Here is a 16,016-nt window from a genome sequence, read left to right on the forward strand (position 1 = left end):
ACTGACTGAGCCATCCAGGGGCCCCTTTAGAAATATTTTTCAAATACTTTAAAGTCAAAATGTATCAGTGTCTTGTACCCATACCCATCACAGCCCTAATTCTTTCAGTAATTTATTTCCCTAGCTACCTTGAGAGAAAAAGCAGTAATGTAAACTACTAACAAGAATTTAATATGCTGGGGCACCTGCATGGCGCAGTTGGTTAAGTATGTGACTACAGCTCAGGTCATTATCTTGCCGTTGGTGGGTTCGAGCCCCATGTTGGACTCTGTGCTGACAGCTGAGTCTGGAGCCTGCTTCACATTCTGTGTCTCCCTCTCTCTCTCTCTCTCTGCCCATCTTCTGCTTGCACTCTCTCCCTCTTGAAAATAAATAAATATAAAAAAAATTTTTTTTAAGAATTTAATATACTGGGGCACCTGGGTGGCTCAGTCAGTTAAGCGCCGACTTCAGCTCAGGTCATTATCTCATCGTTCGTGAGTTTGAGCCCCGCATCAGGCTCTGTGCTGACAGCTGAGAGCCTGGAGCCTGCTTTGGATTCTGTGTCTCCCTCTCTCTCTACTCCTTCCCCATTCGTGCTCTTTCTCCATCTCTCAAAAATAAATAAACACTAAAAAAAAATTTTTTTTTTAAAGTATCAGTACTGAGGGGCACCTGGGTTATTCAATCATTTAAGCATCTGACTCTTGACTTCAGCTCAGGTCATGATCTCACAGATTCAAGCGCGCTAGGTTCTCTCTTCCTCCCTCTCTGCCCCTCTTCCCCCTCAAAATAAATAAACTTAAAAAAAAACAAAAAACAAAAAAACAGCATGTCCAAAGGGCACAGAAGCCAAACTAAAAGATCTGTCAATACCAAAGCTAGAACATTTGAACAACAAAACCAATAATGCTACAATAAATTATAACCCATAGAATAAAATACCTATGAATCCATATTGATAAAAGAAATAACTGAATAAATAAATAAGGAGGGAAGAGGGGCAGGTCTCCCTTACAGAAGAACTTCAATTAATAAATATGAAGGGAATGAGGGAAATAGAAAATCACCAATAGACTATTGTATACACAATCGCTGCAGGCAAGATCCACCACTAGGTGGCTAAACAGTGAGCGAAAGTTTAAGAAACAGTGTATTTGCAGTACAGATTCAAAGTAGCTCTCCCAAGATACCTATTACAAAGTGAAGGTGTAACCAGATAGAAGCCATCTTAAGCAGGCAGTCAGGACTGACATAACCAGTAATGGTTACACTGATAGGATACACTGAGAAGGGCACATCACATATTCTTTCCAAAACACCATAACTTTAATCTAATTATAAGAAACCAGAGACAAACCCAAATTGAGAGATATTCAACAAAATACTGAGAAAATCACAGTACTCTTTTAAAATGTCATGACCATGAAGGAATAAAGACTGAAGAACTGTCACAGAATGAAGGAAATCAAGGAGACATGACACCTAAATGCAACATGGGATCCTGGAACAGAAAAATGACATTAGTGTGAAAAACAAAAGAAAACAAAACAAAACTGGGGCACCTGGCTGGCTCAGTTGGTGGCGCATGCGACTCTTAATTTCAGGGTTTTGAGTTCAAACCCCACATTGAGTGTAGAGATTACTTTAAAATAAGATTTTTTTTAATGTTTATTTATTATTGAGAGAGACAGAGACAGAGTGCGAGTGGGGGAGGGGCAGAGAGAGATGGGGACACAGAATCCGAAGCAGGCTTCAGGCTCCGAGCTGTCAGCACAGAGCCTGATACAGGGCCTAAACTCGTGAACCATGAGATCATGACCTGAGCCAACATCGGATGCTTAACCGACTGAGACACCCAGGCCCCCCCAAAACAAAATCTTCAAAAAACCTTAAGAAATCCAAATGTCTGTAGCTTAAAGTATTGTACCAACATTAATTTCTTAATTGTGGTCATTGCACTGTGGTTATGTAAGATATTAACACTAGGGGAAGCTGAGTGAAGGGTAGATGCAAACGCTGTACTATTTCTGTAAATTTTCTGTAAATCTAAAGGTACTGGAAAATAAAAAGTTAAAAAAAATAGTGCAGTTCATCTAAAAATAAACAAATGTATTTACTCAATACTATGAACTTCTAATGGTGCACTTTCAGATTCAACTGCATGAACAGCCTAAAACAGAGCATTTCACTTCACTGGAGGTATTAAACACAGAAGCAGCAGTAGTCAATACAGAGGTATTTAAAACTGGGAATGGTAGCAATGTGAGAATTTCTTTTTATCCCCCTCATTTACGCCACTGAAGCCAAATCCAGAATTTTGAGTGAAGAAACCACACCCCACAAATGTGAAGTAAGCCAAGGCAGAAGAGTACCTAAAGTCATACTTTGTTTGGTCTCGTGGTCTGTGTGCTCTTGATTCTCTCTCAAAGGCCTCTTTATGGTTTCTTCTCCCTCTTTGTTCCATGAAATGTACCAAATTAAAGTTCTCTCTATCAAATTAAAAGTCCTCTCTGCATAATTTGGAATGCTTCAGTAAAAGGTGTCTAATAAATTATTACAATGTATATCAGGATACTACTGTGTTTAAGTCACAAAATGCTAGGGGCGCCTGGGTGGCTCCGTTAAGCATCAGACTTCAGCTGAGGCTGTGATCTCACAGGCTAGAGCCCTCCATCAGGCTTTGCACTGACAGTGCAGAGCCTGCTTGGAATTCTCTGTCTCTCCCTCTCTCCAGCCCTCCCCCACTTGCATTCTCTCTCTCTCTCTCTCTCTCAGAATAAACTTAAATAAATAAAATATCACAAAATTCTAGAGGAAAAAAGATCATTTTTCTAAAAACAAATTATATTTTTTGAAACACTTTCTACATAGGTAGAAACTTCATTTTGCTTCTTTTGCTACTCTTGGCTCACATAAAAGAACTAAATTTTTTTAAAAGTTTCACAGGAAATATTTTTTTTTCAACGTTTATTTATTTTTGGGACAGAGAGAGACAGAGCATGAACGGGGGAGGGGCAGAGAGAGAGGGAGACACAGAATCGGAAACAGGCTCCAGGCTCTGAGCCATCAGCCCAGAGCCCGACGCGGGGCTCGAACTCACGGACCGCGAGATCATGACCTGGCTGAAGTCGGACGCCTAACCGACTGCGCCACCCAGGCGCCCCCACAGGAAATATTTTAAATAGTAATTTCCAGCACATGACTTGAGCACAACTTTTGTATATCTACAGTATTAAAATGAATGAATGATAACTAATATATTCAGTTATCAAAGAAATGCTGGGTTATGTTTTATATAAAATCTAAAATAAGGTCTGGAAACTGTACTGATACATCTCACAATGATTTAAGTAAGTCACATCCCAGAAATTTTCTTGGTTAACCCTTGAAATAATTAGGATATACCATTCCCTATAAAACACTGATTAAGTTTTTATAATATTTTCTTTAAATTTTTGTTTAAAAAATAAATAGCAAAATACTTTCAATATTAGTAACTCTGAAGATAATGAACAGATTAAAAGCAAAACTAATGCATACCTTATGTAACTCAGAAGATGAAGACTTTTTCCTTTTTCCTTCTGTGACAATTTCTACAAAGACATGGTAAAAATTATCATTTAATATCTAAATGAAATACACAATGTAATAAAATAAATCCTCTCACAGCTATCCTTTGTTTTAAATTAACCTGTTAGAATTTGAATTTACATTGATACATTTTACAGAATCTAATGGACTAAACATAAAGGTCAAAAAATAATCTGAAGAGCAGCAAGTTCTCACAAAATGTCTTCATTAAATAATATATATGATGACAATAGAAAAAAGAAGAAAACTTGGCTCTAAGAACTAAATAAAATATTACCCAGCAAAAGTCCAATAGGTGTTCAACAAATGTTGGTTGAACCATATGACCAGATAGATTTTTGTAATTGGGAAGCGGAGGAATGAAGCAAAAGGTGAGAGGTACATTGGGAATATTCTACAAAAACATTTTCAGGGGCATCTGGGTGGTTCTGTCAGTTAAGTTCCGACTCTTGATTTTGACACAGTTCTTGAGATTGAGCCCCGCATCAGGCTCTACACAGACAGTGTGGAGGCTGCGTGGGATTCTCTCTCAAAATAAACTTAAAAAAAAAAAAATCTGGGGGCACCTGTGTGGCTCAGTTGTTTGAGCATCTGACTTCAGCTCAGGTCATGATCTCATAGCCCCTGAGTTCGAGCCCCACGTCAGGCTCTCTGCTGGCACCTCGGAGCCTGGAGCTGCTTCAGATTCTGTGTCTCTCTCTCTCTCTGCCCCTAACCCACTCGCATTCTGTCTCTGTCTCTCTCCAAAATAAATAAACATTAAAAAAAAAATTAAAAAAAAAATCTGCAAATGTGTTATTAGCTCCCTCTCCCTTTATAGAAGATATGTTTTTTGCCCCAAATTCTTGCTCTTAGACTTGTTAGCACTTCTGAAGAAAGTCACATAATAGTAACTGCAAATACTACTTACTACTATTACTACTACTAACTACAAAACTCACACTTGTTTTTTGTTTTTTTTTCTTTTAATGTTTATTCATTTTTGAGAGAGACACACACAGTGTGAACAGGGGAGGGGCAGAGAGAGAGGAAGACAGAAGTTGAAGCAGGCTCCAGGCTCTAAGCTAGGTGCACAGAGCCCCACATAGGGCTTGAACCCATGGCCTGCAAGATCATGACCTGAGCCCAAGTCAGCCACTTAACCTACTGAGCCACCCAGGTGCCCCAAAATTCACACTTGTTTTAACAAAGACTTTCAAAGTTAGTTAACAGTTCTTTTATTCATCCCTGACTACTTATTCCATTTTGAGCTCCTATTACCACTTGAAAGTCCTTTTTGTTTTTTCAAAAGATGATCTTTCTTTGCGTCACTTAGAAGCCATGACTACAATATCATTAACTTCTCAAAATTTATTTGTATCTTTAACCATCTTCCCTCCTTTCTGCACATCTCAAGAAACTCTTGATTCCAATCTCCCCCATTTCTTTTGAAACCTCACCCCATCAATTATCTCCTACTTAATATCTTTCTCTTTCCACTGACCCCTTTCCAGCTCCATACCAATCTGATTTAAGTGTCTTAGAGTCTTAAGGAAAAAAAATTCCTTTCTACCTAATGTCCTACTCCAACTTGTTCAGAAATCTTTTTTTCCTTTTCTTTCTTTCTTTCTTTTTTTTTTTTTTTTTTACATTTTGTTTTCCTTGTTTCATTCAGCCTCTTGAAATCTGGCTTCCGTCCTACTAAAATCAGTGGTAAAAGTAACCTCCTAATTGCCAAATTCAGCACTCTCACACTATTTTAACTCTGTAATTTACATTGCTTTTCACTCTCCTTGTTTCCTAATTTGCCCATCTGCCCACCAATGTCTCTTCCTCTTTACATTGAAATTAAATGTATGTGATTCAAGATGTTTTTCACTCTGTATGTTCTGTGGGTAATTCCATTCATGCCAATGGCTTCAGCTAACATCTATGCACATAATGTAGTTTTATCATGATTAATTGCAGATTCTGATTTTGACCTTCAAGTATCGTTCATTACACCTATAATGCAAAATATGCAGACAGCACCAGGGGCTACTAAAAAAATAAAGGCATATCATCATGGGACACTAGATCCTCAAGATAAAACGGGGGGGGGGGGCGGGGAGGCCGGGAGGAGAGAAGAGTTTCACTTGTTTGAATAACAGTGCATGCTCAGCTACTCTTTTGCAGAGGCTCAGTGTACTATAGCATAACAAAGGCTCTAAAAATTCTGCAATTAATTTTTCTTGTAACTACAGCTCTCATACTTATTTGTCCACAGAAACTTTTTTCCAAGTGAGACTCACCCATGCCCTGTGACAGCAAAAGAAGTTAAAATTATATATTTTGTAATCAGACCAGACTTTGAATCCTGGCTCTGCTTCTTACTTGCTATTGCTAACAGTTGCTTACCCTCTCTAAATCCAGTTGTCTCATCTGTATATCAGAAATAATAACCACTTCACAGGGCTTTTGAAAGAATTAAAGTCCCTAAAATTCTTAGTACACTGCTTAGTACCAAAGTACTCAACGTATGTACCCTTAACTTAAATGAAAGTGAACACAGATTCCTTGCATGTTGCCTGAAGCAATCCATTGAAAACCTAAAATTCACTTGAACTTTCCTGTTTGAAATCAAAGATTCATTTGAAAATTGTTATCTATGACTCTATAATTTATCTGTTATACTTTCGTTATTAAACATTTCTAATGGTCATTCTCCCTTGAATGACCTGTGCATTATTTAATTATTATTTTACTCAGTTGTTAGTGGACCCGTCTCTGGCACCAGTAAATTTTTTATCTGTGTCCCATTTAATGTACTGCTTTTGATATTCTGTGAACTTGAAAATAAGATATTCATGCTCATTGGGGTTACAAATAATTTTAAAATATAGGTACAACGTACTCTGAAGAAAAGCTAGAGAAGCTTCTCACAAGTAAACTTTAGCATACAGACTTTGTAATTTCTCGTCTCACTGCTCAAAGGTGTTTTGTGCTTAATTCCTGATTCATGGACACATTACAGAAAAGTAAGTTAATCAGAGCTTTTGTGATTCTTCTACTTATAAAATTTTTCTTTTAATTTTAAAATATCAATTCACTTAAAAACAATAAACTCATTGCATGCTAACATGGCTCAAGTATTATATGAAAAATAATTGTTTTAATGCTGAGAACAATGGCAGTATTTTACTTATTTTCAAATCTCTTTCATGTCTAGCTTAATAAAAGACAACTGTTTCCCCCCCATCTGTTTCTGCATTCAATTTGTTGTGATACATGTCATGTAGCCTCTGGAAAACTCTACTGTACACATGTGGGAGAATAAGAGGAAAAGGTAAACAATGTCTTAAAATTGTTACAAAAACATTTTGACCTCACAGACCCAGAAGGGTCTAAGGGAACCCAGAGGTCCCCAACACACCTTAAGAACCAGTGCCTAAAGTAGATTATAACCATGCTGGAAACCATCCCACTCTTAGAGTTATCAGTTACATGAATCCATAAATACTTGTTTTGTGTTTAACTTAAACCAATTGCAAGTGAGTGCTACTTGCAACTAAAAGATATATCAGCAATACACTATGTAACTCTTCACAGTTTCTTCTTTAGGTGTATGTTTTAGGGAAACCTAGTGCAGTCTCACAGAGGAAACTTTGAAACTTCATTTTTTTTTCCCTACTGCTATCTACATTCTACTTCTAACTAAATAGAATTCTTCCTATTTTATTAATCAAATTCCTCTCTTTGGGTACTTGGAAATTCTGATGACCACAAATGTCACTTCCAGTCATGAGTTCAAGTTAGCAAACACTCCTAATGAAATGGCAAATATATGCATACAAATATCACACAGAATCCAGAATCCCTTCAAACCAACTGATTAGTTTTATTTCTGATAATCTGTGGAGAAAATTAAACATACTTTAGAATCATTCTTAAAAATTAATATTCGTCTCTTAAAACCAGATGAATACTGGAAAACAGCTAGGTAATATTAGATTTGAAAATGGGTTTTATACAATAGCAATTATTTTTCAAAAAGGACAGCTCCAAAAAGAAAATCACCAGGAAAAAAAAAAACAAAAAAACAACAAAAAAAAAACTTCTCCAGAGGTACAGGTAACAGAAACATGACTATCTTTTATGAAATAACAGCTGTGTTTTCAAATTTTACCTCCCACAGCTACTTGCATCATGTTAACTGTAATAAATAAGTGTGACAAGTGAAAGGAGATGGGATTTGCTGAAGGACAGGGTTAATATCTTGCTGCTCCCCCTCAAAAGAAATGTATTAAGATGAAATGCACTTATTGAAAAAAGGCTGTGCATCTTAAACTGAAGAATAATAATCCCTAAAGCTCTGTTAGAAAGCATTCAATTGGCAGCAGATAAACAATGCGCATTTTCCTAATGTGTAAATTTTACATGAAGGTCTTAGAAGAGGAAAAAAAGTATATTAAAATAAACACTGATCTATTGCAGGACGGTACTTTCATATATGTAACGCACGTACTTTCAGAGGCAAAGAATATCCCTAGAAAACACACACACACACACACACACACACACACACACACACACACAACACACGGCTGCTTATGAAAAGGGAGTCAGGTTTTTAACTGCTTCAAGCAATGTCCAGAAATCCTGTTCACTCCTCCTTTGCAAATAAGGCAGAAAAAGGTTTGAGACGCACTGCCATCAGAGACTCCTAATAAATTTGTAATTGCTAAAACTGTCTCTGCAAAAATAAACGGTACAGTAAGAAAGGAGACAATGAATTAACTGATTCATTGGGTGTTAGTTTGTGGACTGAACTGTAAGCTTATTAAAAATAGAGTCCTCCCCCCTCCTCCTCTAGTGCATCCACAGGACTTAACACGAAGAAATGAGGTAGTCTTAGCAGATGAGATCTTTGACAAAAACTTGTTGACTACGAGGGGCTCTACCTCATGTCTTAGAACTCCACTTTTGTGTTTCCAACATGTAATACCCCGAGCTGAAGCCATAAAGCAATTTCAAAAACAAAAATACACGGAGAATAAAAACACAATGGAAGCACAACTTCAAATCCTTTGTTCGACTTTTTACTCACTTCTGGAAGAAGCAGCAGGAGGCTGGAAAAGAAAAAGGTTATTAAGAGGGCCTGTTCAAAAGAACGAAACGCGTCGCAGCGCTGATCTGGGCGACGAAGTGTCAATTAACAAGCCCCGCCTCTCCCCCTTTGCAGCCGCGGCTATACCTGCCCCGAGGTAAGAGGGTGAGAAGGAAGCTGAATCGAGAATCAAAGAAATAGAGAAAAAGTGGGGTCAGGGGCTGGAAGTGAAACTGGTACACTGGTGGAATTAGAAGGCGTGGCAGGGGAGCGGCAAGCCAACAGGGAAGATTCCTGGGCCGACGAGACTCACGCAAGGTGTTCGGGGGACGAGGGGAAACCTGAAGGGGTGTTGGGGTTAAGAGCGGCCAGGGCTTTGATGACAGCTAGGACTCGGTCTCCGACTGGCAGAGGCGGGGGCGCCCCGGGAGTCTTCCATTGTGCGCGCCCCTCCGCTCGTACCCTCCCCGCCCCTCCCCTCCCCTCCCCTCCCCTCCCCTCCCCGCGCGAACGGGAGCCCGAGCCCCCACGGGAGCTCGAGCCCGAGCCCTCTCTCGTCCGGGCCGCCGCACCCGTCGCCGCCTGTACCTCCCATTTGCCCAAGGTTGAAGAGAATATGCTCAGCCCTCCTCCGACCCATTCTCACCGGATGAAGATCGACGTCGCCCGGCCTTCCCCTTGTCCATCTTCTCTTCCTCCTGCTGGAGTCGCAGTTGCTGTCGCTGTCACCTCAAGACCCCTCAGGCTGGGGAAGAGAGGGGGAGGGGAGGGGGGGAAGGAAAGCCAGGAAAGTACCAACGGCGCTTGCGCAAGAGCGGTCGCCTGCCCTCAGACCGGAAATCAGCTGCCCCTCCCACCTCACCCGGAAATCACTTCCTGGGACTTGTTTTCTCTGCGGGTTGCCACCTCGAATGCCTATTTAGTGGTACTATTCTTATTATCTCTGAACCTATCGGAAAGTGAGGTTGCGTGCGTGGTTTTAGCCCGAGATCGTCTGCGGCTTTGTTTACTTTCAAAGCTGGGGTAGACTGAAAATTGAAAAAGGGGAAACTTTAGGAATTCCTGTAGTTTAATGACTCTCGCGAGGTGGCCCAGAAAAATGAAAATAAAAAGAATACTACACGGTCTCTCCTAGCTACTTGTCCTCCAGAGTGTCCTCAAACTCAGAAATAAAAAGACGGTAAAGCCACCTGTTAGCCTAGACATTGGCTTAGCATTTGGAGTGGAAATGTATTTGGTCAGCTGAGGAAAAATGTCATAGTAATAAAGAGGATCTCTTTTTAAAATTCACACTCATCATTTTTAAAGGTCCAGAAAAGGTAAACTAGAACTCAGTTTTTTTTAAACATAAAACGCTGAAGTTATAGAAAGTGGATGGCTGTAAACTGGAATTCGTTCAACTATTATTAAAGTACTTAAGAGACTAGCCCAGTCCTCAATGAACTCAGACTATTTTTAGACTTATTTTTCTTTTTCAGTTCTTTCAAAGGGCTCATCAGTTTAGAAAACTGCCCTGTTTTATTGGCCACGATATACATATTAGTTTTTTAAATGTGTAAGATGTAATCAGAGTAAGTTAAACATAATTCAGCTCAAACATGATTAGTCAGAGGCAAAACGATCTTAGAATGTTCCAAGCAGCAAGGGATCTTGGAGCTACTTGAGCCAATAAAGGGACCAAGGCCAATAAAGGGACTTAACCTAACTGGCCCTAGAGCCCAGTCTCCTGCTTCTGGAGTCAAGCGTCCTTAATTACTGTATGATGTGTGCTGAGGTACAGGTAAGCCTCCAGGTGTTAAAGCCTATTTGGGCTCTTGGGCCCGGGGGAGTGTTTTACAGGGCAGGAATAGTTGAAAAGCAGGAATATTTCAGAGCTTGATGAGATTGAAATTCACGACAAGGGTTTCATTTAGAGGCCCTACTTTATTTCTGTTTAGCAAAGCAAAACACTGTTTAAAGAAAAAAAATAGCTGAATTTTAAGTTTCTTCATAAATCAACGTTTTTCATTGAATAATTTAACTCCGGAATCAAACCAGCTTAATTCATTTGCCAATATTGTAGGAAACAAATTAACTGCAAAAGATGGAAATAGAGCTGAGAGATGGGAACATAAAAAAGGTAAGTGTAAGTAGGCCTTATCCATTTCCACCCAAATTAGCAGCTTCCATAAAAGTAAGTGGTTTTAAAGTTTAGCAGTAAGACATTAGCTTATAAGAAATGAAATTATAAGAAGTTAATTATTCAGTTTGCAAATGTGTCACTTAGACTTCTTGAAACAAATATACCATTCTGCTAATATACCGTGTAGCCAATTTGTCTCTTTGAATTGGAACTTGTTTCAAATAACGTTTGAAGATAAATGAACTTGAAGCTCAAGAATTTCAAATTTGCTTTTGGACCAGTATTTTTATTGTTAGAGCATTAATCTCTGTCTCATAGTTAACTGCATTGCAAACAACTAAAGGACTAAAAGTTCAGTTTCTACTTTTGAGAGAGTCACTTAACCTCATTTTGCCGTTCATAAAAATAAGTGATGCTCAGGTAAGAGGTTTCTTATGTTAAAAATAAGAAAGACCAAAAAAAAAAAAAAAGTGATTGTCTTAGTATGGGGATAATGTCATTTTGCTTATGTACATTTAACTCACACTGTATAGAACCTTTCAAATTAAAATTATTTGAGATTAGAAATTCATCAGCCCAGTATTTTATAAGAGAGGATGGACAGGTGTTATCTAATGGGTATGGCTCTTTATTGAGCATTAAAGGTGCATAAAAGTGATTACATTAAGTATTATATTTTTATTTTTGTTCTATGCATTGGGTTTGGTTTTAATAGTTTCAAGACAAAGAGACAGTATGAAATTGATCAACCCTTTATTTTACCCCTGGATTAACAATTTCTTTGAAGAGAGCTTAATAAAATCTGCAAAAGGCCCTTTCTCATCACAAGTGAATTAACTTTAAGTACAATATGAACGTAAAGAGGTTTAGATGGGCACTGTAGATATCTGGACTTCCTATTTTAAAAACTAAAAGAAACAATGTGGAATTTCTTACCATGGGCTCCAGGAAAGCCTACAGTTTGCAAAGATACATGGAGTTATGTTGCTATTCGCTCCATTTTCATTAGTAATTGACTTTTATCTTTAAAATACTGAGAATTCTTACGTGAAGCAAGTTTTTCTTCCACATATAAATGAAGTAATCTGTAATTCATGAAAAGATACATAAGATTGTTTAGTTTTAAAGGTATCTTTTTAAGTTAGTTTTAAAGATATCTTTTTTTTTTTTTTTTTTTTAACAGTCAGCAACTGTAACTGCCCTGCAGTGGAACGGCCTGTTTCCACAAGTTATGAAAACCTGCAGTAACTCTAGGTATTTGAGGAGTAGATGGATAATCTGTTGTCCAAAAAGCTACAGAAGGAATCTGTGCACAAATCTTTAACCTAAGATCCCTAAACTGTCATCTGGCCCTGGGCCAGCCAAGCCCAAGGTATCTTGTACATATACTGCTAACTTCTTTGAAGTGTCCTATCTTACAATGTTACATTTATTTAGCATTTCTTTGCCTTAATACATTTGTTTCTTAGGCACATCTGTTTCTTAGGCACACATAATGTATTAAGGCACATTTCTGTTGTTATTGAGGCACAGAAATGTGCCTTAATACATTAGTTTCAAGAGAAATTTTTCAATTTGTATTATTGTTAGTAAAAACTGAGGCTTTAGGTAGTCTCATCTTCTTTAGCCTTTAACTTTTGGTACCCACTTGCCTCTGAATAATCCAAATCAAGAAACATGAAACGTAGGGTCTAGGACTGCACAAAGTCGGTAAATCCAAAAATCTAGTTTTCAGAATTATTTGGGAGCATCTTTTCTTAAACTACCTACTCCAGGTCCCACCTCAGACCTTTTAAATCAGAATCTCCTACAAGTGGGGCCTGATAATCTGTATGTTTAAAATTTATCCCAGGAAGACATATCAAGTATTTCTTTTTTTAAGTATAACACTGAACTATAATTTATAGCGCTGTATACTTAGGAGATAAAACCATAAAGAAATGCAAAGCACTGATTTCTATAAAAGTCCAGAGTGGTTACTTTAGGAGAGAGAGAGAAGCATTGGAAGGCCCTTTAGGGATGGCTGGCAACACTAGCCATCAGTTGTTATGAGATGTTTCTCTTTATAATAGTTGACTAAACTTTTTTTTCTTTAACTTTTCTAGAAACTTCTGTCGCATACTCAAATTTGAGAAACCCAAGATTTGGTGACATCTAACTTTTTTTCTTTCTGTTTCTAATATTCTATTTCTATTCTATTCTATTTTTCTTTCTATTTCTAATAGCCTATTTCTGTGTCTTTACCTCAGCTACATTAAATTCAGCCACTTTAGTCTTTCCTGGGGAGAGGTAGGTAGGGAGAAGGAATCCTAAGAGGAAGGGATTTAGTTTGCTTTTTTTGAACCTTTCACATATGTTATTTCATTAGCTTTATCATTTTCTAGTTTTTTTCTGTAATTTACTAAATAGAATTGTCTACAAGCATAATTTTAGTAAAAAAACTTCATTTTTGCATTCTGTGTTGAGAATAATCTGCTTTTGTATGAAAATAGTAATTATTTTCTTAAGACATGTTTTCTAGGATTCTTTATTTTGTTTTTCTAAATAAATAAAATCATGGTCATTGTAATAAAAAGCATTTAGATATTCTTAAATTTTCTGAGTGAAGCATCCTTCACTCTGTGCTTCCTAATGGCATAGGATATACAAAAGACCTCCAAAGTATACCAAAGGACTATAATCACTATAATAAGGTATTACTGAGTAACCAGGGTTTTAGATGCTAACTTCTCAGGTTGTAAAATTTTATTTTCATAAAAGCTTACTGTTCATCTGTGAAGAATGTAAAATATTGCTTAGTAAAGCCAATTGATGATCCTGGAGAGAAAAGGAGCTCCTTAAAATCAAGCTAATTAAAATTATGTGCATCTGTGATTCTATTGCCCCAACTACTCACTTGTCAAATTCCTAGAAAGTAGAATGGTTTGCTAGGGGCTGGGGCAATGGGGAAATGAGTAGTTATCCCTTAATGGTTACAAAGTTAGATTTTGTCAAGATGAAAAACGTTCTATGGATAGATAGCAGTAACGGTGGCACAACAATGTGAATCTATTTAATGTCACTGAACTGTACAACTAAAAATGGCTAAAATAGTAAATTTTAGTATATCATACTACAATTTTTAAAATAAATAATTAGAGGGGCGCCTGGGTGGCTCAGTCAGTTGACCGTCCAACTTCAGCTCAGGTCATGATCTCACAGTTCATGAGTTCGAGCCCCTATTGGGCTCTGTGCTGACAGCTCAGAGCCTGGAGCCTGCTTTGGATTCTGTGTCTCCCTCTCTCTGCCCCTTTCCCACTCACGCTCTGTCTCTCTCTTTTTCTCAAAAAATGAATAAACGTTAAAAAAAATTTTTTTAAATAAGTAATTAGAAACAATAGCCATCCCTAAAACAAAAAGTAACAGCTGTGTCAATCACCTAATCCAGGTTACTAGAAGAACCTAATTTGAAATTCTCATTAATAATTATTGCTTTTTTAATTTTTCTTATATTTATTTTTGAGAAAGAGTACGAAGGGGGAGGGGCAGAGAGAGAGAGAGACACACACGCAGAATCCAAAGCAGGCTCCAGGCTCCATGCTGTCAGCGCAGAGCCCAACAGGAGGCTCCAAACTCATGTAGCATAAGATCATGACCTGAGCCAAAATCAGACGCTTAATCAACTGAGCCACCCAGGCACCCCTAATATTCTAATTAATGATTATATACTATTCTCCATTATTCCATTCAATGTAAAATGACTAGGCTACTTGATGTAAGACACTAAGTGTCTAACAAATACCTTCACTAAATTTTTGGAAGATGAATGAAATAAGTTAAATATTATGTATTTACAAGATCATCGGTAAAAATGAATCTTCTCTCAGTCTCCTAGAGCTGCCTGAGTTACTTTGGGTATGTCATTTTACTTTGAAAATCCTTACTTCTCTATAAAAAACACATTAACAATGAATATCAATAACATGCTTTGCAGCTCTAATAATCTTATTCCTAAAACTAAGCTATCTTGTTCCAACCCAATCCTTAGAGAACTAAAAACAGTTTGATGATTTTTCTCCTTTATTTAAATGAACCATCTTGATTTGTAAAAGAGAAAAACATAAATGCATAGGATATTCTCTAAGAATGATTAAAAAATTGACACTTATTAACTTTAAAATTATACAAGAAGCCTCTATAATTTTTAGAGAGCTTTGTGTGCATCTTTCTCCTGTATATGCAGCTAGAGGTCTTTTGCTCTTTACTAACTTATGCCCTTAGCAAAAATCGTAAATTTCTAACAATAATATTTAAGTGCTTAGTATGTACCAGGCATTATTCCAAGAACTAGAGATACAGCAGTGAACAAAACAAAGTCTTTGTCCCTGTTCTCATGGAACTTACATTCTAATGGGTTGGCGGGGGAAGGGGGTGCAGAAAATAAGCAAGTATATGTCAGCTGGTAGGAAATAAGTGCTTTAAAAAAAGAGAGGTAGAGGGAGGAAAGTGAAGGGAAAGGAAGGAAAGAGAAGGGAAGGAGCTAAGCATAGATAGGAGAATGAGGAAGAATTAGAATTGCCCTTTCAGATAGAATGCTCACATCTCTAATCAGATAACAAGTGGACAGAAATGTGAAGGAAATGAAATATCTACAGGAAGAGTGTTCCAAGCTGTGGGCATAGTGAGGGGGAATGCCCTAAACAGGAGCTTGCTTCACAGTTGGAGGCAAAAAGGCCAGGTGTGGCTAGAGTGAAGTAAGCAAGAGCATAGTGGGAAATGACACCTGAAAAAGAGCTAAGAGCCAGATCATGCAGCTAGATGAGTAGGCAAGTAAGGCAATGACATTGAAAAGCTAAGGGCCATGTGGGACCTTGCAGGCAGTGATAAGGACTTAATCTTTTATTCTGAGAGGGGAAACCATTGAGAATTTTGAACAGGTGTGTGAGATCCAATTTAGAGGTTTTGAAAAGATCACTCTAGCTGCTATGTGGAAAACAGACTGCATGATGATAAGAGCTTATGCAAAGAGATTATATAGGAGACTTGATAATGTTACTTGATAAAGTTATTGTTGAGTTGAACTAGGGTGATAGAGGTGGAAGGCTGATAAGTGATTAGATTACAGGTGTATTTCAAATAACAGAGCCTAGGGATGCCTGGGTGGCTCAGTCTGTTGAGCTTCACATGTGACTCTTGATTTTGGCTCAGGGCATGAGCTCACGTTCCTGAGATGGAGCCTGCTTGGGATTCTCTCTCTCTCTCTCTCTCTCTCTCTCT

The 16,016-nt window shown here is 37.8% G+C and overlaps 2 protein-coding genes across 8 annotated transcripts in view; one reads left to right on the forward strand and one right to left on the reverse strand.

The window, feature by feature from the left end:
- The window catches only part of SENP7 (SUMO specific peptidase 7), a 154,259-nt gene extending 144,780 nt beyond the window's left edge, over positions 1-9,479 (reverse strand). For 3 of the 7 annotated variants that reach the window (XM_040484381.1, XM_040484380.1, XM_040484377.1), the window contains exons 1-2: positions 9,285-9,469; positions 3,523-3,575 (exon numbers count right to left, since the gene is read on the reverse strand). In XM_040484381.1, coding sequence (XP_040340315.1) covers positions 3,523-3,575; positions 9,285-9,324 — 93 coding nt within the window. In that variant the 5' untranslated portion in view covers positions 9,325-9,469. Of the gene's footprint in view, positions 1-3,522; positions 3,576-9,284 lie in introns of all 7 variants that reach the window. The other 4 variants (XM_040484379.1, XM_040484382.1, XM_040484384.1 and 1 more) reach the window with 4 other exon arrangements.
- An 840-nt stretch (positions 9,480-10,319) lies between these two features.
- The window catches only part of LOC121036172 (putative protein FAM172B), an 11,577-nt gene continuing 5,880 nt past the window's right edge, over positions 10,320-16,016 (forward strand). The window contains exon 1 of the mRNA XM_040484386.1: positions 10,320-10,418. Within this exon, the coding sequence (XP_040340320.1) occupies positions 10,398-10,418 (21 nt within the window). The 5' untranslated portion in view covers positions 10,320-10,397. The remainder of the gene's footprint in view (positions 10,419-16,016) is intronic.

Source organism: Herpailurus yagouaroundi, unplaced genomic scaffold, assembly GCF_014898765.1.
Source record: "Herpailurus yagouaroundi ecotype Mexico unplaced genomic scaffold, PumYag 162, whole genome shotgun sequence".
NCBI classification, from domain to species: domain Eukaryota; kingdom Metazoa; phylum Chordata; class Mammalia; order Carnivora; family Felidae; genus Herpailurus; species Herpailurus yagouaroundi.